At 39.3% G+C, this 24,179-nt stretch overlaps 1 protein-coding gene across 1 annotated transcript in view; it reads left to right on the forward strand.

Annotated features, from left to right (window-relative positions):
• Window positions 1–24,179, forward strand: part of ASTN1 (astrotactin 1) — a 325,689-nt gene that overhangs the window by 175,626 nt on the left and 125,884 nt on the right. The window contains exon 9 of the mRNA XM_032226803.1: window positions 23,237–23,311. Coding sequence (XP_032082694.1) covers window positions 23,237–23,311 — 75 coding nt within the window. The remainder of the gene's footprint in view (window positions 1–23,236; window positions 23,312–24,179) is intronic.

The following is a 24,179-nucleotide window of genomic DNA, read 5'->3' on the forward strand; positions in this document are numbered from 1 at the left end:
TCCTTCCAAGCTCAGTAACCCTGAAAGGGACTTTTTAATGAAGAGGCATGGTGATACAGTGATCTAACCCAAGACTGTTAAGAAGCTTCACTCCTCTGACTCCTCCTCTTTAACTAGGACATAGATTGGAACTGCAAACTGTTTCCCTCAAGGGCATTTTACTCTCAACCCTTCTGCTAGAAACTCAAGAAATCATTCCTTCCAGTATTGAGATTGAGTGATCTGTCATGTACACTCTATTTTTAGCCCCGAAAGTGCTATGATGTCCGACTAACTGCAGCTTCTGGATTTGGGACCAGCTAACCTGCTTTGGGAAACGTTCAACCATAATAGATGTCATGACATTGACTGTTATATATAGAGGATATTAAATCAAATTTGGGTGCTTCTCTTGATGCTATGTCCCACCTGAATTTTTGTGACTTTTACTCTAATTCAAGATGACCATTTTCTCTAACGGAGTTATAAACCCAGTTCTGGAGAAGGAGGTTGGCTCTGATTTTTATTTCAATTATTAAACAGTAATTTTATTATTAGTGCACACAAGTTTAATATCAGGGTTAAAACAAGGACAAACTATCAGAGCATCTTAATCTTCCAAGACTTGATTACAGATTCCAAAGGTGCCATTTTAGAAAAAGAAACTGCACTAGCATTAATATCAGGCCTATATGTAAAAGATCCAGTTAAATTGATTTATTGTTATTCAAGCCTATGCACAGGAATATTATCAACTAATGGTTAACACCTGTTAAGATAAGAGCCAATGGAATTCAAGGGAGAGTTGGAGTTAGTTCACTTATGGCTACATAGAGATTCTAGACTGATCCCTGTTTTAACTCTGCCCCCAAGTTCCACCATTCTCCCCCTACAGTCATAGAGCAACAGACTGCTAAACTCACTTACATCAAAAGATTTCAGGATATATCGGAATGCCACAAACACAATGGGTTTTTAACACATTGCAATTGCTAAATTTTTGAGGTACTTGTAGTATATGTTACATATAACCTGCATTTGCACAACCCCCCTTTCTTGAAATATCCCCCTGGTTAGTCAGAAAAGAACATTAGCTCTAAAGTAGAACATTGTAAATTTCCAGTGCTCCTACAAAAAGGGAAGGCCATTCAAAAATGAAGTTGTCTGAACACAGTACAAATGTACTGTATAATCTCCCGATTTCAAGTTGTCCCCTTTCTCCTCATGATTAAAAAAAAACACTTCAACCAAGGATGAACCTTCTAGAAGTCCCTAGAACCTTCTAGAAGTCTTTAGAAGTCCAATATGTTCAAGACTATTTTCATCAGTTCAGATAAGTGGACTGATAGATATTACACCAGTCTGTCCTGAGTGTCCAATGCAAGACACCAACACTCTGAACTGACTTACCTGGACAAACAGAAAGGATTCCTGTTCTGACCCCCACCTTGCCCGTTCAAAAACTACAGCCAAACAGAACTTCAAAGGAAATATTTTTATCAGTCCCGGCTTTTGCTGGCTGCGAGCCCAAAATAAACACAGATAAATTCTCTGGCAAAAAGTTAAACAGCAAATGCAAAAACAAACTCTTACACCAAACCACTTCTCCAAGTTGGTTTCTCTGAATCATGAACACGAATGGGGAACCTTGACTAGAACAGGAACGGAACGAACGGAACGAACATTGACTTCTGCAACTAGGGCATGGCACCATCAGTCTTTTATCCGCAGGAGGAGATCCTTAACGAGCCACAGCTGCTTGTTATCCTCTCCTGTGAGCATCCTGAAACCACTCACAGGAGGTTTCTGTGTCAGAGTCTGATAGCAGCTCCAAAGGCTCCTACCGAGCCACAACAGATTCCGATAGACTACAGGAACTTCCCTTCTTTACTACTTTACTTCTTTACTTGGCCTATTCTAGTAATCCACCAAGTGTAGCAATAGGGACACTTATTCAACCAAATCAGCGTTTTCATGTTGTATTTGGTTTGTTTGGTTTGGTTTGGTTTATTGGATTTATATGCCGCCCTTCTCCCAAAGGACTCATTGGCGGTGTACAACATTAAAAAAACACATATTACAAAAGTTAAAAAAAAAGAATATCCAAAAAACAAACCCAATTAAGATTCACGATAACATTTTTTAAAAAATCAATTAAAATTATCAATAATCAATAATTTATTTTGTTTTGTTCAGGCCAGGCTGGCTTGCTGGAAAAGCCAACTTTTTAGGGCGTGTCGGAAGGACCGGAGGTCGGGGATTATATGAAGCTCCGAAGGCAGCTCATTTCATAGGGAAGGCGCTCCCACAGAGCAATAGCAAGCAATAGTTAGACATATACCGCTTCATAGAGCTTTCAGCCCTCTCTAAGCAGTTTACAGAGTCAGCATATTGCCCACAACAACAATCCGGGTCCTCATTTTACCCACCTCGGGAGGATGGAAGGCTGAGTCAACCCTGAGCCGGTGAGATTTGAACAGCCGAACTGCAGAACTGCAGTCAGCTGAAGTAGCCTGCAGTGCTGCATTTAACCACTGCACCACCTTGGCTCTAAGGCTCTCCCCCTGGGGATCGCTAGCCGACACTGTCTGGCCAATGGCATCCTGAGGAGGCCAACTCTGTGGGATCGCACTGGACGGTGGGAGGCTACCGGTGGCAGTAGGTGGTCTCGCAGGTACCCTGGGCCTAAGCCATGGAGCGCTTTAAAGGTCATGATTAGTACCTTGAATCGCACCCGGAAGACAACCGGCAACCAGTGCAGGCTGCCTAAAAGGGGTGCAACATGGGATGGCATTCAGAATCTGAGGTAGTGGTCATCATATGCTGATTTCAAATTGGGGAAGGAAAGTATAGAAATGGGAAACCACAGGTGTACTCCCTTTTTCTTCTGAGGGATATTATTCATGAGTTTTATTAAGCTACTGGTGGGTTATAGTCTTTTAATTTCCCACTAGTAAATGTCTCTTGCCACAAACTCCAGAGACCATAAAGAATATTTAAAAGTTTGGAATTTAAACACCGTAAAGAATATTAAAAAGTTTGAAATTTAAGTACTGTAAAGAATATTAAAAAGTTTGGGATTTAACTGAGCTTTTAACTGCAGCAGCTCTTGGATTACAGGCCGTTTGTGAGTCTTCCTTTACAAATTGGAGCCTATTGTCTCCTAGCACATTGCTCACTGGTACTGAAGAAAAATCTCTAGAGGAGTAGCTGCATTAATATTTTAGTAAAATATTTAAGTTTTAGTAACTTAAAGATTCGACAGTTACATTCAGAATAGAAGAAATACACAGCTGGCATGACTAATGCTCATGAAGTTTAGCTTGGTGTAAGGCTCTTCCCATGGAAACATGATCTCGTGGCAGAATGGATCTTGTCACGTGCTGTAATTGCTCAGACATACAAACAGTACTTATAACTAGAATGGGAGGGTGTTTGAAGGAGCAAAATGAGATTTTCACACAGACAGAGAGCCTCATGAAGGGAAAAGATCGTTGAAATGGGCTAAGAGGTTGGTAGGAGAAGGGCTGTGGAGAAATTAGAAAGAGATAGGGGGGAAATGGAGCTAGTAAGCAAAGTGGGAGTCTTGATAGTCATGTGTTCTGACCCCCACCTTGTTCATTCAGAAACAACAGCCAGACAGAACTTCAAAAGAAATATCTTTACCAGTCCTGGCTGAAGCTGGCTGCAAGCCCAAAATAAACATAGACAAATTCTCTGGCAAAAAGTTAAACAGCAAATGCAAAAACAAACTCTTACAGCAAACCAGGTTTACAGAAAGCAAATCACTTATCCAAGTGCCTCTTTGAATCATGAACACGAACTCGAACAGGAACGGAACTGAACTCATGAACAAACAAACGACGTTGACTTCTGCCACTAAGGCGTGGCACTATCAGTCTTTTATCCGCAGGAGGAGATCCTTAACGAGCCCCAGCTGCTTGTTATCTTCTCCTGTGAACATCCTGAAACCACTCCCAGGAGATTTCTGTGTCAGTCTGATAGCAGCTCCAAAGGCTCCTACCGAGCCACAACAGTCATGGCTGCTGAAAAAGAAGTTTCAAAAGTGATCCAAAATTTCCAAAGAGCAATCAGCAAAAGCACTGCTATGATATGTGGTGAGGACAGTAGAATATAGGATCGACTTAGTTTCAGTAGACATAGTGTCTATTTTGTTTATTTTGTGAAGATATGCAGAGGGAAAAGAGAATCTGTCTGACCTATGAAATTATCTTTTTTATTTGCGGAGTCATGTCGGAACCATCGTGACCCCATGGACAATGTTCCTCCAGGCCTTCCTGTCTTCTACCATCACCCAGAGTCCATTTAAACTCACGCCAACTGCTTCAGTGACTCCATACAACCACCTCATTCTCTGTCATCCCCTTCTTCTTTTGCCCTCAATCTTTCCCAACAGTAGGCTCTTCTCCGTGAGTCCTTCCTTCTCATTAGGTGGCCAAAGTTTCACTTAAGCTATTTAGAGGGAGAGTAAGAATGAAGACTGATATTTTGCTGGCCACGACAGGTTGCCAGCTGTTTTAACTGGGGCCTTATAGAGAAGCAATCACATTTTAAGATAGGCATACTGTCATTTTCGCAGAGATAACTATTGGCAGCCGAAAGATAGTTAATGAACCAAAGAGTACAGCAGTTATGTCATAGAGTAATTTGTGATAGTCCACTCTTATTTGAAAGCAAACAAGGGGAGAGATGAACTATGTATGTGCATTAACCAAATTTCACTTGGCCTTGTTTCTTATTGGAAAAGTCAACCTTTCAAAGAAATTGATGTCTTTTTATCCTTGTTATGCTAACTAAGACTAATATGAAGACCAGGAAAGTTCACAAGAAAAGTCTTGCATATTGTTCTTAGTCTGATTAATCCCAAGAATTCAGAACAAATTCCATTCCTATGTGCCTCAATAAACTATAGCCAAGCTTGTGAAAAGAGGGAGCATATTCTCTTTGTGAGAGAAATTTGGCTAACATGGTTCAGCTGCCCCAGTTCATTCCTTCCTCTCCTGAGTTGGTCTCCAGAGCACATCAAATGGCATGTTAGTTTGGCACAACTGAATTCCTGTGTGATACTTATTTACTTGTGAATAGCATCCCCTGCTCAGTGGCATTAAAGAATCAGCTGAATGAAAGGGAAAAAACCACAAATACTTAAACACTACTGATAGAAAAGACAGTGTTTCACCCCCTGAGGGATTGCATTCCTTAAATATTTCTCTTTCACCTAAAGTTGACACTTTAAAAAAAAATGACTCTTGAGAATTCCAAGTAGCTGTATCAAAGATTTTCAATAAAAACAAAATTGGCAGCCTTTCTCAATTTACTGCTTTCTGGATGGGTTGAATTCAACTCCTATAATCCCAGTTATCTCTGTCTCCATATTACCTAAAATTATTGTGTTCAGCAGGCTGTCTTATCTAGTTGTCATTTACTTTTTTCTTTGGCTTTCATACATTCTCCTTTCTGTTCCTTAGGTCTAGAGCATGCTCCAAGAACCTATGTCTTATTCTAATTTACTACATGTGATGGCCAAAGTAGCTTGTCACTAACTATATCATGAACTATTTATGCCAACCCCTTCCTCCCAACATTATCCACCTCCACCCAACTCAACATATGCTAATTTCCATCTCCTCTAGTACATTCCAATCATTTTAATTTGATTGAATAGATGACTGGATATCATCAGCAAATGCATGTAGGACAATGGCATCATAGGAATTCCCTCTAGATCCACACTTGAGACCTTGCAAAACCAGGCAGGTTTCCAGTGGACTTGGTTTCTGATTCCCAAATACCTGAATGCCCAACATTCTGCTTTCTATCAACACGCCACCTATCAGGTGTCTCTGTCACTGGACTGGACAAATGCAGGAACATTCCTGACTTCCCCCCTTCTCAGTCACTACTTAGTCCTAAAACTCAATCACTGTGGTATCTTCATCAGGGGTCTTCTTGAAAGATCTCGGATGCCATCTTTAATCTCTCAAAAAAAACTCTTACTAGCTTGAGTCTGGCACCAGCACTTCCCTCTATAGTTGCTGTTGCAGGCCTGCATAATTGAAAATAGAAATAGAAAACTTCCCCATCCTGTCCCTGCCCCAAATGCCATTGCCTCTTCAGTTTAATCCAGCGATCATTTGATGCAGTGATGCCTCTCTCTGCTGCCATGCTCGCCCTATCATCAGTTATTCCAACAGTGCACCAGTCCCACCATGGTTGAGATACCTCCTGCAATGGAAAATAGTTCAGTGTGTAATTCATCTGCTTTCACTTTCATTGCTACTGCTTCAGTACCAATCAGCTGACACCCAGCAACAGGAGTAGCCATTGTCATCACCAGTGCTGCCACTCATCCATTATCCCAACTGATTTCCCCCGCCATCTGTCAGATCCCACAACCACCCATAGGCCAAGCAATTTCTTCCTATGACCTAAGGAATCTTCCTTTCCCAGGACACCACTGATATGTTTCTTCATACAAGTGGTGATCCAGCATATCTAAACCATTGATGTGGACCTCGAGCCGAGGTGGCGCAGTGGTTAAATGCAGCACTGCAGGCTACTTCAGCTGACTGCTAGTTTGGCATTTCGGCTGTTCAAATCTCACCGGCTCAGGGTTGACTCAGCCTTCCATCCTTCCGAGGTGGGTAAAATGAGGACCCGGATTGTTTGGGGCAATATGCTGACTCTGTAAACCGCTTAGAGAGGGCTGAAAGCCCTATGAAGTGGTATATAAGTCTAACTGCTAACTGCTGCTAAATCCTTTCTCTTACACACACCCAAATTCACTCTAAACTTTAGCGATATCCCTTCCTCGAACACAGTTTTTTTAAACTTTCAAGCTCATGGGGTACCCTCCCTGACATCATCTTTAAACCAACCCCCTTGAGGTGGGGACCCAATTTCAGTAAAATCTAAATAATCCGTTTCGTTGTCCATCTTTCTACATGAGACAATATTTCTGCATTCTATGCATGAATATTTGATGTTGAAGAAGCAAAGTCCACATGGGATCCAATAAATACTATAGATTATTATGATATGGTAAGCTGTCATAATCGTTGGATTTGGGTATTGTAGTTTGTGCTGGGATAGCCCTGGAACCTGGAACCAGCCTACTTTCTTGAAGTTTTTGGTCTTAAAGGAGATAGCAGCCAAAAGGAGAAAATAAAAAGGTGTATTGACAAGTAGCGGTCTGGCCAAGGAGATTTTATTGGAGCTCCCAATGTCTGAAACTAGGTTAAAGGGGAGGGGGAAGAGGGGCAAATAGAGGCTGTTAGCCAGATAACATATAATCCTCTTTCCTCTCTCTAAGAACTTAGTAAGTGCCTGAGGCAGTGGTAGGTTTCAAAAATCGTTTGAACCTACTCTGTGGGTGTGGCCTCTTTTGTGGGAGTGGCTTGCAGCCCATGTGACTGGATGGGAGTGTCTTGCCGCCCATGTGACCGGATATGAAGATGCCAACGACACTTGTCAGAACCACCTTAAATTACCTCACACACAGCACTGGCATGCATAAGAATATGATGTAAACTTGTTTTCTAAAAGGCATCTTTGGTTTGCGTTAAAACAACTTCAACACACGCAATGTTCTGATTGCACCACAGACGCAGTAGTCATCCTTACCTTTCACAGAGGCACTGAGTTTTATAAATATGAACATGATAGTGTAGAATAATCATATCCAAGGATCAGTGGTGGGTTTCAAAAAATTTTGGAACCTCTTCTGTAGGTGTGGCCTGCTTTCCGGGTCCACTGGTGGAAACTCTACTAACCAGTTCGGTAGATTTGACAAACTGGTTCTACCGAATAGGTGCGAACTGGTAGGAACCCACCTCTGGCCTGAGGTGAGGGAACTTGTTCTTCTACTGAGCCTTGTCCCCTTCTCCTGATTGCCACCCTTAACCACCCTGCTGAGCATTTTCCTGGGGAAAGAATAATATATTTTTTGCAGTGGTGAGCCAAAACTTTACTTTTCTTGTTCTAATTATACTTTCAAAGCATCCCTATCATTGGCTGGATGCCCTTTCTTGAAGTCATTAGTCTTCACAGTAGGAGGAAAAGTTCATCAAAGACTCTGTATCCCAGCAACCCCTGCTGTGCCATTATGCACTAGAGGATTCCTGAGCGAGAGTGTTACATCTGCCGCCTTAAATCTGCCATTCACTTTCCAAGACCCTAAGCAGACATTCCTTTGAAATGGGGCCTGGGGAGAGGACTACGTCCTATCCCAAGACGCTTTCATTTGAAAAGTAATTCAGAGCAATACAGGATCTTAAAAAAACTAGAGAAGAGGTTGTTGATAAGTAAGAATGCAGATAGAACTGATTAGTGCAACATGTTTTCACTAAGAGTGAGCTTTTAAATATGGAAAAGCTTACTCTTTCCTATCACAGTTGACTTCTCTTTGATAATAATTGGGTGGTGCAGGTAGGATTCATATGAATTGTGTTGAACTGAAAACTGTTTTCTAGGACATGCTCAAACACTAAGTGCTATTTGCAAATTGCCACCAACATTTTAATGATGTATTTTATTGCACACATACATAAGGAATATAAATACATATTTAATAATTTAAAATGAATTAATGGACCAATTTAATAGTAGTCTGATGTTGTGTTTTTTTTTTTCTTCAGTTGTCTACAGTAAGTTTCTGGTATCAAGTTAGCATATTTGTAAAGAGACAAATTAGATGTTAATAATGGAATGAACATTTAAAAATCTTTTAACACATAGTTATGATTCAAATATTAATGATTATGAGTTAAAACAGCTTGTGTATTCTCAAGTGAGTGAATATAATTCAGTAGTAGAGCATCTGCTTTTGTGTGTATTCAGTCCTAGGCTCAGTTTCTGGGAAAGGGAAGGAAAAGTATTGGCTTGCCAGAAATTTTGTTGTTGCTGCTCTGTATAATCCAGGGACCATTAGATATTTGGACACCTTCCACAAATGGCTTTTTGATTAGAAGTCACACATTTTCCAAAAAAAGGCTGCGTGCTCAAAATGTATTGCTGAACTGATATCTACATGCACATATGCAAAATGAACATGTTTACCTGAATCTGCAAGTATTTAGCATCTAATTCAATAGATGTATACCTTATTGCTTGGAAATAAATAGTAAAATGCAAGCAATGGGGAAAGACCTATCTTTGATGTATTATGAAATTTGACTGGCTTTTTGGCTTTGAGACGGAGGTGAACACCACCCTTTAGAGTTGGGAACGAGTAGCACATATGTGCGAAGGGAGGCATTACCTTTACCTATCTTGTTCTATAAAACATGAACTGGTCCTGAATTTATGACCTTTCAATCCTAGACATTTATCCCACCTCAAAAATTTCACACCGTTGGGGGAAAGGCTGAATTGGGAGCAGGGCCGGATTTAGATGAAAAGAGGCCCTAGGCTATTCCACTTATGAGGCCCTTTCACCTCCCATTTTTAAGTTTGTAAATTACATGAGAGACAATAAAATACATAATTACTGTGATATATATCAATATATATCAATATATATAGCTGGCCTCCTGACGGAGGGCGGCTCTGCTCTGTGGCAAAGGCAGCGAGGCCAGCCGCCTCCCCTGCTGCGCTCAGCTGCTTGGCTCGGCCCCTTCGCCCTCACCTGCCTGGCCGCTGATGGGCTCCCCGTCGACGGGGCGGCTACTGGGAGCGGCCGCACCTCTCGCCTGACCGCCGGTGCCGGGAACGTTGGCGGGCTCCCCAACTGCCGCGGTGCTGGAACGATCTTAACCAATACATTTTTATGTTTGTTTATTAGTCATATGCGTAGAATTTCTCCTTATTTTTGGTTCAGTGTTTTAGTGTTCACTGTTTTTAGAATAGTGTAATTTTAATTTTGCTAACAATTTGAATGTAGGCCCCTCTTGATCTTGAGGCCCTAGGCTGAAGCCTAGTTAGCCTATAGGAAAATCTGGCCCTGATTGGGAGGCAAGGAGAAAGTTGAATTTCTGCTGGTGTGAGCCTGTATTTGTGCGTGCTACCAGTGCAATGCTACATTTGCCATCTGATGTTGTATGTGGCTGTCAAAGGCCCCAGGTGTCTGACACTCTGCTTCTGTTAATATACACTATGAAGCACACAGGGTCTATTTGAATCTGTGCTGCAGTGTCTCTTTCAAATTCCTTGAAACATCCTGCAAGAATAATGATTTCTCTCCAGGTTAAAATTTGACTTATTTATGTCTTTCTTGATCTTTTAACTCATTAACTCCACTATGTACTTTTCCTAGCCGCTGTGGAGAATCGCTCTCTAACTTTCGGGCAAGCCTTTTTAAAATGTTATAAATATTTTAGTATATGCCTGCTTCACTTTAACCTTTTCCTTTTCCTGTGGGGTAAACGTAGGCAGTTTCTTATGGAAGAAATGTATCAGTTCCATGAACTGAAGTAGCAGTAGGACATCTAATAAGTGTGTGTCTTCCCCAGTCTCTCAAATCTCCTTCCTGGATGAGTTGCCATGGCTGTTGAAAGTGAAAGAGGGTGGTAAGAGAATGTCAGTTTGCATTCCCCCTTTGAAGTGCTCAGGCTTCATTTCAGAGGGAGGCAGGAACACAGTGATATTTAATTTAGATACCTCCCTTTTTTTCCCTGAAGCTTTCACTATTTATAGGGGTACTTGAAAGCAAGACAGCAAGAGAAGTACCTCATTACTGACCCCATATTTCACATTTTATGAGAGCCACTCAGTTCCACTATTGGTTTCTGAAATCTAGTTTCCACTTTCCACAATGGTTTCCTTAGGAAGGATCTTTCGGCGTTTCAGCTAATTTCCTTCTGCTCCTAGATTAGAAACATCTCACTGGGGGGAAATAAATCTGAAAGAACTTTGTTTTCAGAGTGAAGTTCTTTTATCTATATTTTCTTTTAGTTACTGTTTCGGTGTAAAGTAAGAACAGATCATCGTAAGGACTTTACCTTTTGTAATACATCTTGTTTCTTGAGAAGTGGAAATCATTTCATAGCAAAGGCAGATCTCTGCTCAACACGACATCTTTATTCCCTATCTCTGAATCGATGCAGGGACCTGAAGCATTCTGAAGATAGAGATGGCAGCAGCCGGAAGGCAATATTTCGCTTTGAACTGTTCTTTCTATCTAGGGAAAAAAGAGAGAACTCATAGGAAGAGTACATGAGCCAGAGTTTTGGTGAATTGAAGTCTGAACAGGTTTTTCACCCCAATGGAACTTGGTTTATGTCTTTCTCCTCCCCCTCCCCCCGAAAAAACCCTCTCCTATTTAATTTTGTATGTACCTTCCAAAGCACCAGGAGGCAAGACAAGAAACAACGGATGGAAACTAATCAAAGACAGAAGCAACCTAGAACTAAGGAGAAATTTGCCAACCGCGAGAGCAATTAACCAGTGGAAGCTTGTCTTCAGAAGTTGTGGGTTCCTACACTAGAAATCAAAAATAGAGACGAGACAGAATATTATGAGATTTGGAACAAAATATATCAACGGTTGGAAATGAGGGAAAGGAGTCGGATTTTGAGGATTGTAAAATTGGAACTGGATAATACGTAGATAAGTGTTGTGACTCAGCAGATGTCTTCTGTGAGTCTATTCAGGAACACTGCAGCTGGGGCTGGGGAGTGGCATTTTCTGGGGATAAAAAGACGAATGGTGCCACGCCCTGGTTGCAGGAGTCAATGTTCCTTGGTTCGTTCAACATTGATTGATCATCGGTTGTGGTTTATGTAAGATACACTTGGAGAAGTGCTTTATTTTCCTGTAACCCTGATTCAAGGATACACTTGGAGAAGTGCCTTGCTTGTAAGAGTTTTTGTTTGGTATTTGGTTATCTCGTTAGAGACTTTATTTGTGTTATTTTGGGGCTCGCAGCCAGTCGGAGCCGAGAACTGATAAAGAGAGTTCCTTTTAAGTTTGTCTGCCTGCTGTCTGTTATCGAGACGAGAAGGGGGGACAGAACAGATAAATATATAAAGGAGGATAAGGGATATATTAATAAGATCAAAGTAGCTATGTATGATAAGTAGAAACTTATCGTAACATAACAATTGTTACGTTAAAATATGTAAGGAAATGACTAAGCCAGAAAGGTTGCTCTATGTCCATTGTTTTAATGTTTATTCAGTTAAAATATGTAAGGAAATGATTAAGCCAGAAAAGTCGCTCTATGTCCAATGTTTTAATGTTTATTCATTTTTTTAAAAAAAGTTGTGGTTGCCTCATTACTGGAGGGTTTCAAGAAGAGACTGGATAGCTATTTGTCTGAAATGATATAGTCTCTTGCTTGAGCTGAGGGGTTGGATTAGAAGACCTATAAGGTCCCTTCCAACTCTATTATTCTGTTATTTTGGTCACCTTTGTAGCCATGCTGCTTAGCCTTTAATTTCAAAAGCTCCTCCATCAAAGGATTGGCTCTCTATGTCATGTTTCTTGGCTTTCTTATCTGTGCGGCAAAAGAGAAGATAGTACAGTAATAGATTGCTAAAATAGTTCAACATTTTTTTCCTTCCTATGCTTGCCTCCTGTTATAACCATCCCCGGGGAGTAGAGTGGTACATTTCTGATTCATTAGCAGTGTTATTCTCCAGGAAATCTTTAATTGGAAACAAAATGGAAAGCTGGCACATCTGTCACGAATTGTGGGTTGCTGCCTTGCTTCTGGCCAACCAGAGAGTTGGGCGGTGGTGAACTCTTTCAACTCCTTGGGGTGTTAGGTCAAAAGTCCGTAACAATTTGAATAATTGGAGAGAGAATGAGTAGAGAGGATAGGTGGTGGCTAGGCACGAGAAAGAGGATTTGCCTGGTTTACATAATTAATGATCATGTAGAGGCCTCCAATCCAGTACAAAATAGAGAAAATGAATGAGCTGCTCGTCCTTTTCCATATAGGGTCATTTCAGGCAAAGGTAGATAACAAGTAGAATTAAAATACCATGTTTGATTCATCTCTAGAGCTTTTTTTTCTATTAAGGTGGATAATTCTCCTGTTATCATTAGGTGAAGTGATTGGGAGAGTCTATGCAGAGTCACAGAAAACTTACCCATTTTCAAGGAAAGTTACATAGCACCAACCCACATTTGCAATCCGTTACTTTCCAATCCTCCGGAGCAGAAACCTTCAGAGAATATATAATAGTTGGGCTCCTCAAGCCATACCAGTCTGATTCTTATTATACTCAAAGAGTAAAATGCCTAAGGTATAAGTGCCCCACTTTTTAAGGCAAAACAAAACAGCCTCAGTTTTCAGACACTTGGGGAACACTTCTAAAATGCTTGATCTGTTATATTTTGATTAAAGTTTTATTTTCTTTCAGCAAAAAGTCACACTTAAGCTGTCTCATCTCATCATCTTCTCTTTTAAGATGCAAAATCACCTCTCCTTCCAGTGTCATGATTCTACAGAGTGTCTGTTCTTTCCAGAAGAGCTTGCTGTTTTTAAATTCCCCCCACCCCACCCCTGCTGTGCCTTTTCTGACCTTCCCTGTCAGTATTTATGCTTCTCTCATTGGCTTTGCAGAGAGGTTTACATTTTCTCTAAGAATCTAAGCTGAATGTTTGATTTGCTTCTATAAAGTATCGTTCCTTTCAGACAGAAACTGCACCATGGGGTCATACCTAAGACAGTTTGTGTTTCCTAGCCAATGCTAACGAATCTTAATCCTAATCTTGGAAAGCTGATATTTCATAGGCAAAGTTTAATAAGCAGGTAGCAAGGAAGCAGCCAAGTAAATGCTCCTTTTAACACGTAGAATAAATTTAGAACATGAATTTACAATTTGGTTTTCATAAACTTTATTGTTTCCAGCAATATGAAGGTAAGCTAAACACAGATAGCAAATTATTCTGAAGGCACTTTCTTACAGGTTCTATTGTTTTTTCCAAGTTTCCAACACTTAGGCCTCATAGAATAAACAAGCAAGGACATACCTAGCAGGGGTGGGTTTCAACCGGTTCGCGGCGATCCCCACGAACCGGTTGGTCGGCGAACCTGGAAGTAAGTAACTTCCGGGAACGGCGAAGGGCCCGCCCACCTGCCCACACTCCTTACCCGGTTTTGACGAGTTCTGCGCTTCCACGCATGCGCAGGACACATACAGCGCCTGCGCGATCCTCCAGGAGCAGCTGGAGCATCGCACAGACGCTAGTACGCATGCGTGCACTGCGCGCGTGCACGAGGACGCCACCGAACCGGTTGGAACAGGGCGAGAAACTCACCCCTGATATCTAGCTACACCATAAGTTTGAATAAGAACACGTAAGTTTTATTTTTAATTTTTCTTTTAATTACATTAGAGGAGGGAGAAATATTTCTCTTATGAACTAAAGAAAAATCATGTAATTTCACATGTATAGAAAAGTAGTTTTATCCAGCTAGTCAGCCACGGTCGATCTCAAAAAAAATCTAGGAAAGTTTGGGCTTGGTTAATAATTGGGTGAAAACCATAAGGACATACTTTGCTATAGATTATAGTAAGAAATTAAAAAATAAAATAAATAGCAATAGCAATAGCAGTTAGACTTGTATACCGCTTCATAGGGCTTTCAGCCCTCTCTAAGCGGTTTACAGAGTCAGCATATTGCCCCCAACAATCCGGGTCCTCATTTTACCCACCTCGGAAGGATGGAAGGCTGAGTCAACCCTGAGCCGGTGAGATTTGAACAGCCGAACTGCTGAACTGCAGTCAGCTGAAGTAGCCTGCAGTGCTGCATTTAACCACTGCGCCACCTTGGCTCTTAAAATCCTGGGAAAAGGCACTGCTAAACTGTTTCCCTACCATTTGTGAAAGAAACATCATAAAGTAAAACAAGCCACTAGAATTTGAGCTCAACACTAGGAAGAATTAACTTATTTACATATTTATTCATATGTTATTCAATTAAATTATTAAAAGTTAAATTAGTGGCAGGGAGGTCAGAATCAAATTTATAGGCTAGTATATACCATCCAGATTTTTAAGTAGTCCACTCCAGAATGTAAAGTATTTTTTTTTTCAAATGAAGTAGGATCTTTTCAGAACATTGTATAATTAATAAAGAACAAATATTATCTTCTCAACTCTGTAGCATGACCATTAAGGCACAGAATTCCATTTCCATTGCCTTCCTTTCCGTCCCCAAATAATTTGTAATTCAAAAGTATATGAACAAATATACTTGTGGAATTAAATTCTATATGAAACCAGGTTTGAAAAGATGCTGCTGTTGCTCATTATCAGATCAAACAAATTAGCTTTGAATGTTCAACATCACTTCTCAAGTATATGAATGAATAATTTCTTCAAAAAAAATTCCATATTTCATATCTGCTTTTGCACTTGGACGTTTTATCTCAGATAATTCAATGGCTGTTTGTGAATGGCTATTATAGACTTATTATTTTGAAAAGATCAAGCTATTTTCTAACAGAGATATTTTGAGGCCCTTGAGGGCTGACAGTTATATGTAGATGTCAAAAGACATTTTCATTTAAAACATTGCCTCTCAGCCCTTTTTTTAAATGATACTTACACTGGAGTTCCTCAAATAATAATGATGATGATGATGATGATGATGATGATGATGATGATGATGAAGAAGAAGAAGAAGAAGAAGAATCATTATCCTATCTAGGGTATATATTGTACCCAGCTGATAAAAAATGCTCTCCTGAAATTTGGATTAAAATAATATTAGTTTAGCATGAGCATAAGAATGTTTCTGAACATGTTTTGACTAATAAAAGATGTTGCTTATAAACAAGAAATGGCATTCATGTTGAAACAGTTCCTATACTATTGTTAATGGAACATTTGATTTTAAAAGCCAGTGATCTGATCAAGAAAGATTTCTCTGAAAACCACATTGGTGCCCATTATGAATTTTGACCTACCTCCCCCCCCCTCATTATTTTATTGAAATAATACATAAGAAACTGACCACAAATCAAAGATATTTTAATAAATATTATTAAATAGTATTTATTACTAATAAATATTAATAAATAAATAATGTATTATTATTTTTTCAAAGTAGTTTTCAAGTTTTTTTCTCTCCCTCCCTCCCTCGCTGTCTCTCTTATTGGCTCCCACTCACGCTCCCCTTTATATTTGCTTATATCAGATTACAATTGTCATTATTCAGCTCAGAGAGATCCTATTGAAGCTCTCCACAATCTTGGTATCTTCTACATATGTAGCCAGCTCACCACTCTAACTCCAACTCTAACCCCGACTTTCTGCTTCCTGTTATTTATTTATTTAGTTACTAGTCTATGTAGGAGCCGAGGTGGCGCAGTGGTTAGGGTGCAGTACCGCAGGCCACTTCAGCTGACTGTTATCTGCAGTTCAGCGGTTCAAATCTCACCGGCTCAAGGTTGACTCAGCCTTCCATCCTTCCGAGGTGGGTGAAATGAGGACCCAGACTGTGGGGGCAATGTGCTGACTCTGTAAACTAACTTGAGTTTGTTTGTTTGGTATAGCACTTTGTCAAAGATGTTTTGAGACATTCAACAGTACTATATATAATCACTACATTGATATGCTTATTAACACCATCTTAAAAAAAAGAAAACTATACAAATGTTGTCCTTTCAGAAACTGCATTATTTCTTCTGCTAGAGGTTTACCGTTTAATATAACCTTTCTCAATAACTTCAGAACAGAACATTTTAAGAAATGGATTCACATTTGGCATCAGTCCTCAAGGAGGAATCCTTGATTGATTGATTGATTAATTGATTGATTGAAATATTTATAGTTTGATAGGTCACAAGCCTAAGGATCTCATGGTGAATCATAATCCATAAAATGCATATTAAAATAAATAAATTAATAATAACAATAAGAATAACAATAATAATAATATAGTATTTTGCTATATTATTGCTACATAATGGTTTTGATCTCTCTCCTGAAAAAAAATCAATTCAGGCATCTGTACTAGTTTCCTTACAATTACAATTACTGTGTATACACCATCATCACATCACAACATCTTTTGAATCCTTATAGCTGGGGGTATGAATGGTATAGTCTGCACTTAGTCCACAAAACAGTGAACCCCTTTCTTTTCCAGAAGATTACTTCCAGGAGTACGCACTCTCAGAATACTTGAAATTTACTTTAGAATGTGCTGTATTGCACATGTTATACTTTACACATTGCTCCTCAAAGCCTTTGATTGCACATTTTTGCAACTTTTATTGTCTTTGCTCTTCCAATTTGCTATATTTTGAGTTCTCATTTTGCAAGACCTCAGTATTTTGAAGGCAGTTTTCTGTTTCTAATCATTCCTCTAATATTGCTGATAGTGGTATTTTTTTGAATCATGAGCCAGTGTCTTGAATCATTCCAAGATGCTGGCTCAAGCCTATTTAATAGGCTATTAATTAAGGCTAATTAATTAATTTTAAAATTAGTCTACTGTAATGCATGCTATGCAGATCTGCATTTGATAACTGTTCAACTGTTCAACTGGCAGGGGTGGGTTCCTGCCAGTTCTAACCTCTTCTATAGAGGAGGTTCCACAAATCTACCGTGCCGTTTAGAACTGGTTCCAGCTCCCTCCCCCCACCCGCCGGCACCACGCTTGCCCCGCCCATGGCTCATTGATTGGCTGGCTCACCAATCGCCCCACCCGCCTCTAAGAGTCCTATCTAAACCTTAAAGTCTTACAGCTGTCAAGTTTGAACATCCCTGGGCTTTTTTTTCTAAAGGGTTAGGGGTGGAAGGGTCTTGTAACTTGACAGCTTTAAGACTTGCACACTTCAATGCCAGAGTTCCTGAGCCAACACGACTGGAGGAGGAATTCTGGGAGTTGAAGTCCACAAGTCTTAAAGCTGTCAAGTTTGAACACCCCTGGGGTTTTTTTCCCTAAAGGGTTAGGGGTGCAAGGGTCTTGTAACTTGACAGCTTTAAGACTTGCGCACTTCAATGCCAGAGTTCCTGAGCCAACATTTTGGTTGCTAAGCAAGAGCGTTGTTAAGTGAGTTTCACCACATTTTAGAAGTTGGCCACACCCACCCAGTCACATGACTGCCAAGCCACTCCCACTCGGTGACATGGCTGGCAAGCCATTCCCACAAAGCAGGCCACACCCACAGAAGAGCTTCTAAAACATTTTGAAACCCACCACTGATATATATATATATATATATATATATATATATATATATATATATATATATATATATATATATATATATATATATATATATATATATATATATATATATCCCTTTCTTTTCTAATGCAGCTCCTTAGGGTATGAATTGTTTAGAACTAGAATAGGCTAAGATTTGCTTACATCCATTTCAGATTGTTTGTACTCTTTATTGAAACATCCTTTGATGTTCCATCCTGCGAGAGCTATAGTAGTACATACAAGCAACAGAACCTTTTCTACAGGGTGTAGGGAAGAGAGGCTGCTCTACAAAAGAAAGTTTGCCTAACTGTGTTGCTATTGATAAGCGTTGTCCATCCCTAATGTAATATAGAGTCCTCAAGTTTTTGGAAACAATAGGCATATTTTAAATATTTATCTAATTTTTGTTTAAACAATTGATATGGCCAGTGATCTTCCAAAAGTGATTCTGGATGGCACACAGTGCCTTAAAAAGAACAAATCAACTAACCATAGCATCGGAGGCAACAAACAGTAAGCCAAATATACAGGCTGTGAATTCAGCTTGTAGAAAAACACTTCCCATGCAGCTATGGATAAATAGCAATAGCAATAGCAATAGCAATAGCAGTTAGACTTATATACCGCTTCATAGGGCTTTCAGCCCTCTCTAAGCGGTTTACAGAGTCAGCATATTGCCCCCAACAACAATCCGGGTCCTCATTTTACCCACCTCGGAAGGATGGAAGGCTGAGTCAACCCTGAGCCGGTGAGATTTGAACAGCCGAACTGCAGAACTGCAGTCAGCTGAAGTAGCCTGCAGTGCTGCATTTAACCACTGCTCCACCTTGGCTCTGATGAATAAAGCATCAAGACTTCCAGTTCTGCATTCAGAATCTCCTATGTTCTTTGTCCAAGGCAGCCAGTTTCTGAACTTAGAATAAATCCTATGAATTAAAATACATCCATATGAATTGCTCCGTGTAATTCTGCTCAGTCTTGTTTTCAAACCATTTGTCCCACGGGTTTTTTTCCCCACCTATTGTCATCCAATTAAGGAGATATTGGATTCATTCCCATAAAAATTTTTGTTACGGGGTTGTGCTTTTTCTTTTCATCGTGATTATTTCCTTGACATTTCATGGGACTGCATTTTAAGACTATCTACCATGCTATAACTTTCACTTTGAAAGTTGAATTGTTCTTTAAAATGTCGAATAATTTTTACGAAGTGTTGGAATGTGGAATGCAGGAGGCTCAACTGAAAAAAAAAGAGAAAGGCTTAAAGGCATGGGAGCTAGAGATAGTGTGCCTTGAAAAGTGCACATGGAAGGAATATAATAGGGATCTTTTTTCCAACAAAAAAATACTTTTTAACTCATTTGCAGGCCATTTCTTCAACTATTAAGATATATAGAAATAACGTTAAGATGCTAAAATTCCAAGTTTCACATTTTACTTTGTAATTCATGGAAAAACTGGTCTGGTTTCTTTTGTTCAGCATGACCCCGTTAGTCACCAATTTTATATACGGATTGATTGTGTAGCTTGAGTAAAAAATATGAAACCAGCCTCATCAGACACTAAACTGCATTTGATCGGCTTTTCTTTTCTTTCTGAACTATAATGAGTAGCCAGCTAAAATACTCACCAAGAGGCAGAGAATCACCTTACCAAGGAACCTGCAGGGAACATAAAGGAAAAGAAGGGAGAAGCACTAAAGGTAGAAGAATATAGGAGATAAACAAAGTGGCATAAACGACAGGTGGCAGAAAGATATCGACTGAAAAGATGGAACAAGTGAAGAATGATCATCCTTCTATTAGTCCTCTAAGAGAGCACGTATAATAGTCCCTAAGTTTTCATTGTGCACAGGGAGAAAAGCCAATGTCTCTTTTGAGGGATGGTAGCAGAGATAATAGTTAGAGAGAGCTTCTAAGCATAGGACACATTTTAGGGTGTTAGAGTCATTGTAGAAAAAAATATGCTGCTTGCGTCTTCCATTTTCTATCCTGTGAGTTCCATCCAGTGCATATATCAGTACCCAAAACATCAAAATCTGTAATGGTCGTTTTTCTTCCAAGATTTTTTGGGATTATATCCTGTTTAACAGGTTTTATAATTGGACTTACACTGATTGATTTTGAATTTCAGTGGGGTCAGGTTGCTCATCGCTGTGAATTCAGTGAGACTTAATTTTGAAGTACATTTTATTTGTTTATTTATTTTTCATTCATTCTGAAACCACAATTCCACAGTCAGTACCTGGCCTATGTCTAATTATAATTAATTTCCTCTTCCTTTTAGCAATAATACAGTCAATTTGTTTTCTATGTATTAACTAAGGTCTTTGTTTATATAAACTACTAATAAGTAAGTTGTCTCCAGATTTGAGTCAGACTTGGGCCAGATTTCATAAGAATAAACATATAATTGTTTATTGCAAAATAATTTGTATAATTTTTGTTCAAAGCAAACCAAGCTAAGATTTGCAGTCTAAATATTTTTCAATTATTTTGGAGTTGAAATCTTTTCTCCTTAAAGTTTTATGTTTTAATGTAAATTCAATTAGTTTCATTATTAAAACTATAGTTTAAGAACTGGCATTGCCCAGAATCATCTTCAGTGATAGATGGTTAAATGAATTTGATTAATAAATAAACAGTAAAAATTGGCAAAACATACATTTTAATACAGTTGCTGATTTATTTCTCTGATCCTTCAGCATTAGATGCATTTTTATTACAGTTCTAATAAAAGGAACTAATTTGCATATTAACACACTTGTGTTTAATACTGGCTTTAAAGAATGTTCTTGATTCAATTGTAAGCTAATGGCATAGAAAAAATAGGGGTGTTTCTTTTTAATATGCAGTGCTATAGTACATATTTCAAACTGTAAAGATATAAATGAATGAAAATGAATTTCACAATATGTTCAAAATATAGAACTACATTTATATGTATTTGTATGCATATGTGTATACAGTATGCACATACAATATAACATACACAAACTCTGTTTTATATTCTACAAACCTAGTTGTATGTTTCTTGATGCTGATGGACATCTGACTCAAACTTAAAATAACTTTATTGTCACTTTGAATGTACACTAATCAGCATACATTAAAATGAAATTATGTTGCCTGTAGCTCTCAAAATATCTCCACCTCTAATATAAACATAAACATGACAAGGTAAATACATAAATACAGAATTATGCATGTATTCGCATATATTATATGACATGGAGAAAAACAGCCTAGTTCGGATGTATACATGTACATGTCGAGAGAAATAAATCTTGTGAGTTTACCAGATGGATGGCATAGGGAACAAAGCTGTTAGAGAATGGGGTAGTCCTGCTAAAAATACTTTGTAGCCTCCTCCCAGAGGGAAGCAACAGAAACAGAAGTGGGTGTGTGGGGTCTCTAACAATGCTTTGAGCTCTAAGCACAAAGCACTTATAAGCAGTATCCTAAATAACAGGAAGCAAGCTTCCTATTATAATAGCAATAGCAATAGCAGTTAGACTTATATACCGCTTCATAGGGCTTTCAGCCCTCTCTAAGCGGTTTACAGAGTCAGCATATTGCCCCCACAGTTTGGGTCCTCATTTCACCCACCTCGGAAGGATGGAAGGCTGAGTCAACCTTGAGCCGGTGAGATTTGAACCGCCGAACTGCAGATAGCAGTCAGCTGAAGTGGCCTGCAGTACTGCACTCTACCCACTGCGCCATCTCGGCTCTGCCTTATAGTTAGTAATGATCTGAATACATTGCCACATATGTCTCAAGTCTATAGGATCCTGAAAGAAGTTCTGTACTTCCTGATGCTTTGCGGTTTTTATACCATGTCTCAAATCAGCTCTTGTTGTTCTAACTGCTGTCACATCACCTGATTTGAAAGCAGCTTTCTCACCTTCAATATCGCACGGACTTCCTGTGACATCCAAGGTTTCTCATTTGCTCACATGATAAGTCTTAAGAACACATCCTCCATACACTTTTGCATTTAAGTAGACACAGTAGAAGGGTATTCATTCATATCAGTACGTTGTCCACTCGTTGCAGCCTCTTTGAATGTGTTCCAATTAGTGCACTCAAAGCAATCTTGTAGAGCTTCTGTAGATCCTCTGGCCACACTCTCACTTGTTTTCTAATTGGTCTCTCTCTGATTAACAGAGGCTTATATGCTGGCCTAAGCATCACAGAGAGATGATCAGTGGAGCCAAAATAAGCTCCGTCCTTCACATAAATGAAGAAATAATAAAATTTCTTAGCTTAGCATTTGATGTCTGTGGGGCAGGGCATGTTGTAAGATGATTTTTATTAACATATGCTCAGTCTTGATCCTGTGGAGTGTTTGCAAGTTTGCAAGTTTAATAACATTTATATGCCGCCCAATCCCGTAGGACTCCGGGCGGCTTACAGTACAGAATAAATAAATTAAAAATAAAATAGAGGGAAAGAAAAGATAGATTTAAAAAACACAACATGCACTCCGTTCTAAATGGGGCTGGACCATATTTTGGGGTCAACAGCCCCAGGCCTGCCAGAATAGCCAGGCTTTAATGGCTTTCCGGAAGGCCGAGAGAGTGGGAAGGGTCCAGATGTCTGCGGGTAGATCATTCCACAGGGCCGGGGCAGCTACAGAGAAAGACCTCCCCGAGTAGTCGCCAACCGGCATTGCCCGGTCGACGGTACCCGAAGGAGGCCCAGCCTGTGAGATCTTATGGGTCGTTGGGGAGGTATGTGGCCGGAGGCGGTCCCGCAGATGTTGAAGTATATCAGTGCTGTCTACTACAGTGAATCCTCCCTTTCCATCTGGGAGAGACTATCATACCCTTTGCCTAAAATGTCACTGCTATTCTATAATGTCAGACTGAGAGGCAATTACAAGAATTCAGCTCTATTCCTTTTTGTGGCGGACAATAAAATGATTAAAGCAAATATATATTTGTGAAGTTCTAATGTGCAGAATAATTGCATATTACATTTTTGTTTTTAGCTCTTCTGATATAGATAACCTGTAGTATCTTTACTGCTTGAGTCAATTATTAGGTTCTCAAATAACCAGTCATGAAATAATTGAGAAAATCTGGTCCACTTATAATTGTTCCTGTGTTGTTCCCTTTCTCCAGGCCGTGGCCATATACCATATTCCAGCGAGGATTTGATTTGGTGCTGGGAGAGCAGCCTTCTGACAAGATATTCAGGTAGAATTCAACCTCAGATTTGGTTGTGTGGTATCAGTAAAGGGAAAGAGCTATTTAAGAGGATGTCCAAGGATTTCAGTTATACGATTTTCCTTATATTAAACTTGAAACAGCATGAATATGAATTCTAAGTTAGATTTTTCTCAAATGACCTTATGCAGCTTGCTATTGCCTTATGAAAATTTCAGTAATTGTCTGAAGGACTGAACGCAAAGTTCAGCATTTTGGATTTTCAGTTCAAATGTTCCATTTAAAAAACCCAATTTGGGGTAAAATAGCAGTCATAAAAGCTTTATAAGAATGCATGAACAAAATGGTTTTGATGAGCAATTTCCCTTTTTGAGCTTCCAGTCGTAATACAATTGTTTGTGGACTGGGGACATGATTTGTGCCTCTCTCCCGTGGGGTGGTTTGTGGGAAAGTAATTGTGGCTAGTGGCCTAGTAATAAGGGAGAAGGTTTCTGTTGTAGGGAATAGAACAAAAATACAAGAAAAGGGGTCACTACCTGTGGCAATGCCTATTTCCTGCTTATTAAAAAGCATTGCTCTTCCCTTTAAAAATACTTCTATTCCTTCTCCCCTCCCCTATGCATGTCTACTACAAATTTTTCTAGACAGAATTCTCACCTTACTGGAAAAAAAAAAGATAAATGAAATAACACTTAATAAGGAGTATCAGTGAAAGATACATGGGTCCCCTTAGGCACATTTTTGCTACCTTAAAATGGTAGAATTGAAAAATTGTCTAGATAATGTTAATTTGTATTTAATATCAAATCAAATTATGATAATGGAGTAGAAGGAGTCACCATATGTGAATTGGATATATAAATAAGATTGGAGAGAAAGAAGTAGCTGAATTGCAGAC

Source organism: Thamnophis elegans, chromosome 11, assembly GCF_009769535.1.
Source record: "Thamnophis elegans isolate rThaEle1 chromosome 11, rThaEle1.pri, whole genome shotgun sequence".
Classification (NCBI taxonomy): domain Eukaryota; kingdom Metazoa; phylum Chordata; class Lepidosauria; order Squamata; family Colubridae; genus Thamnophis; species Thamnophis elegans.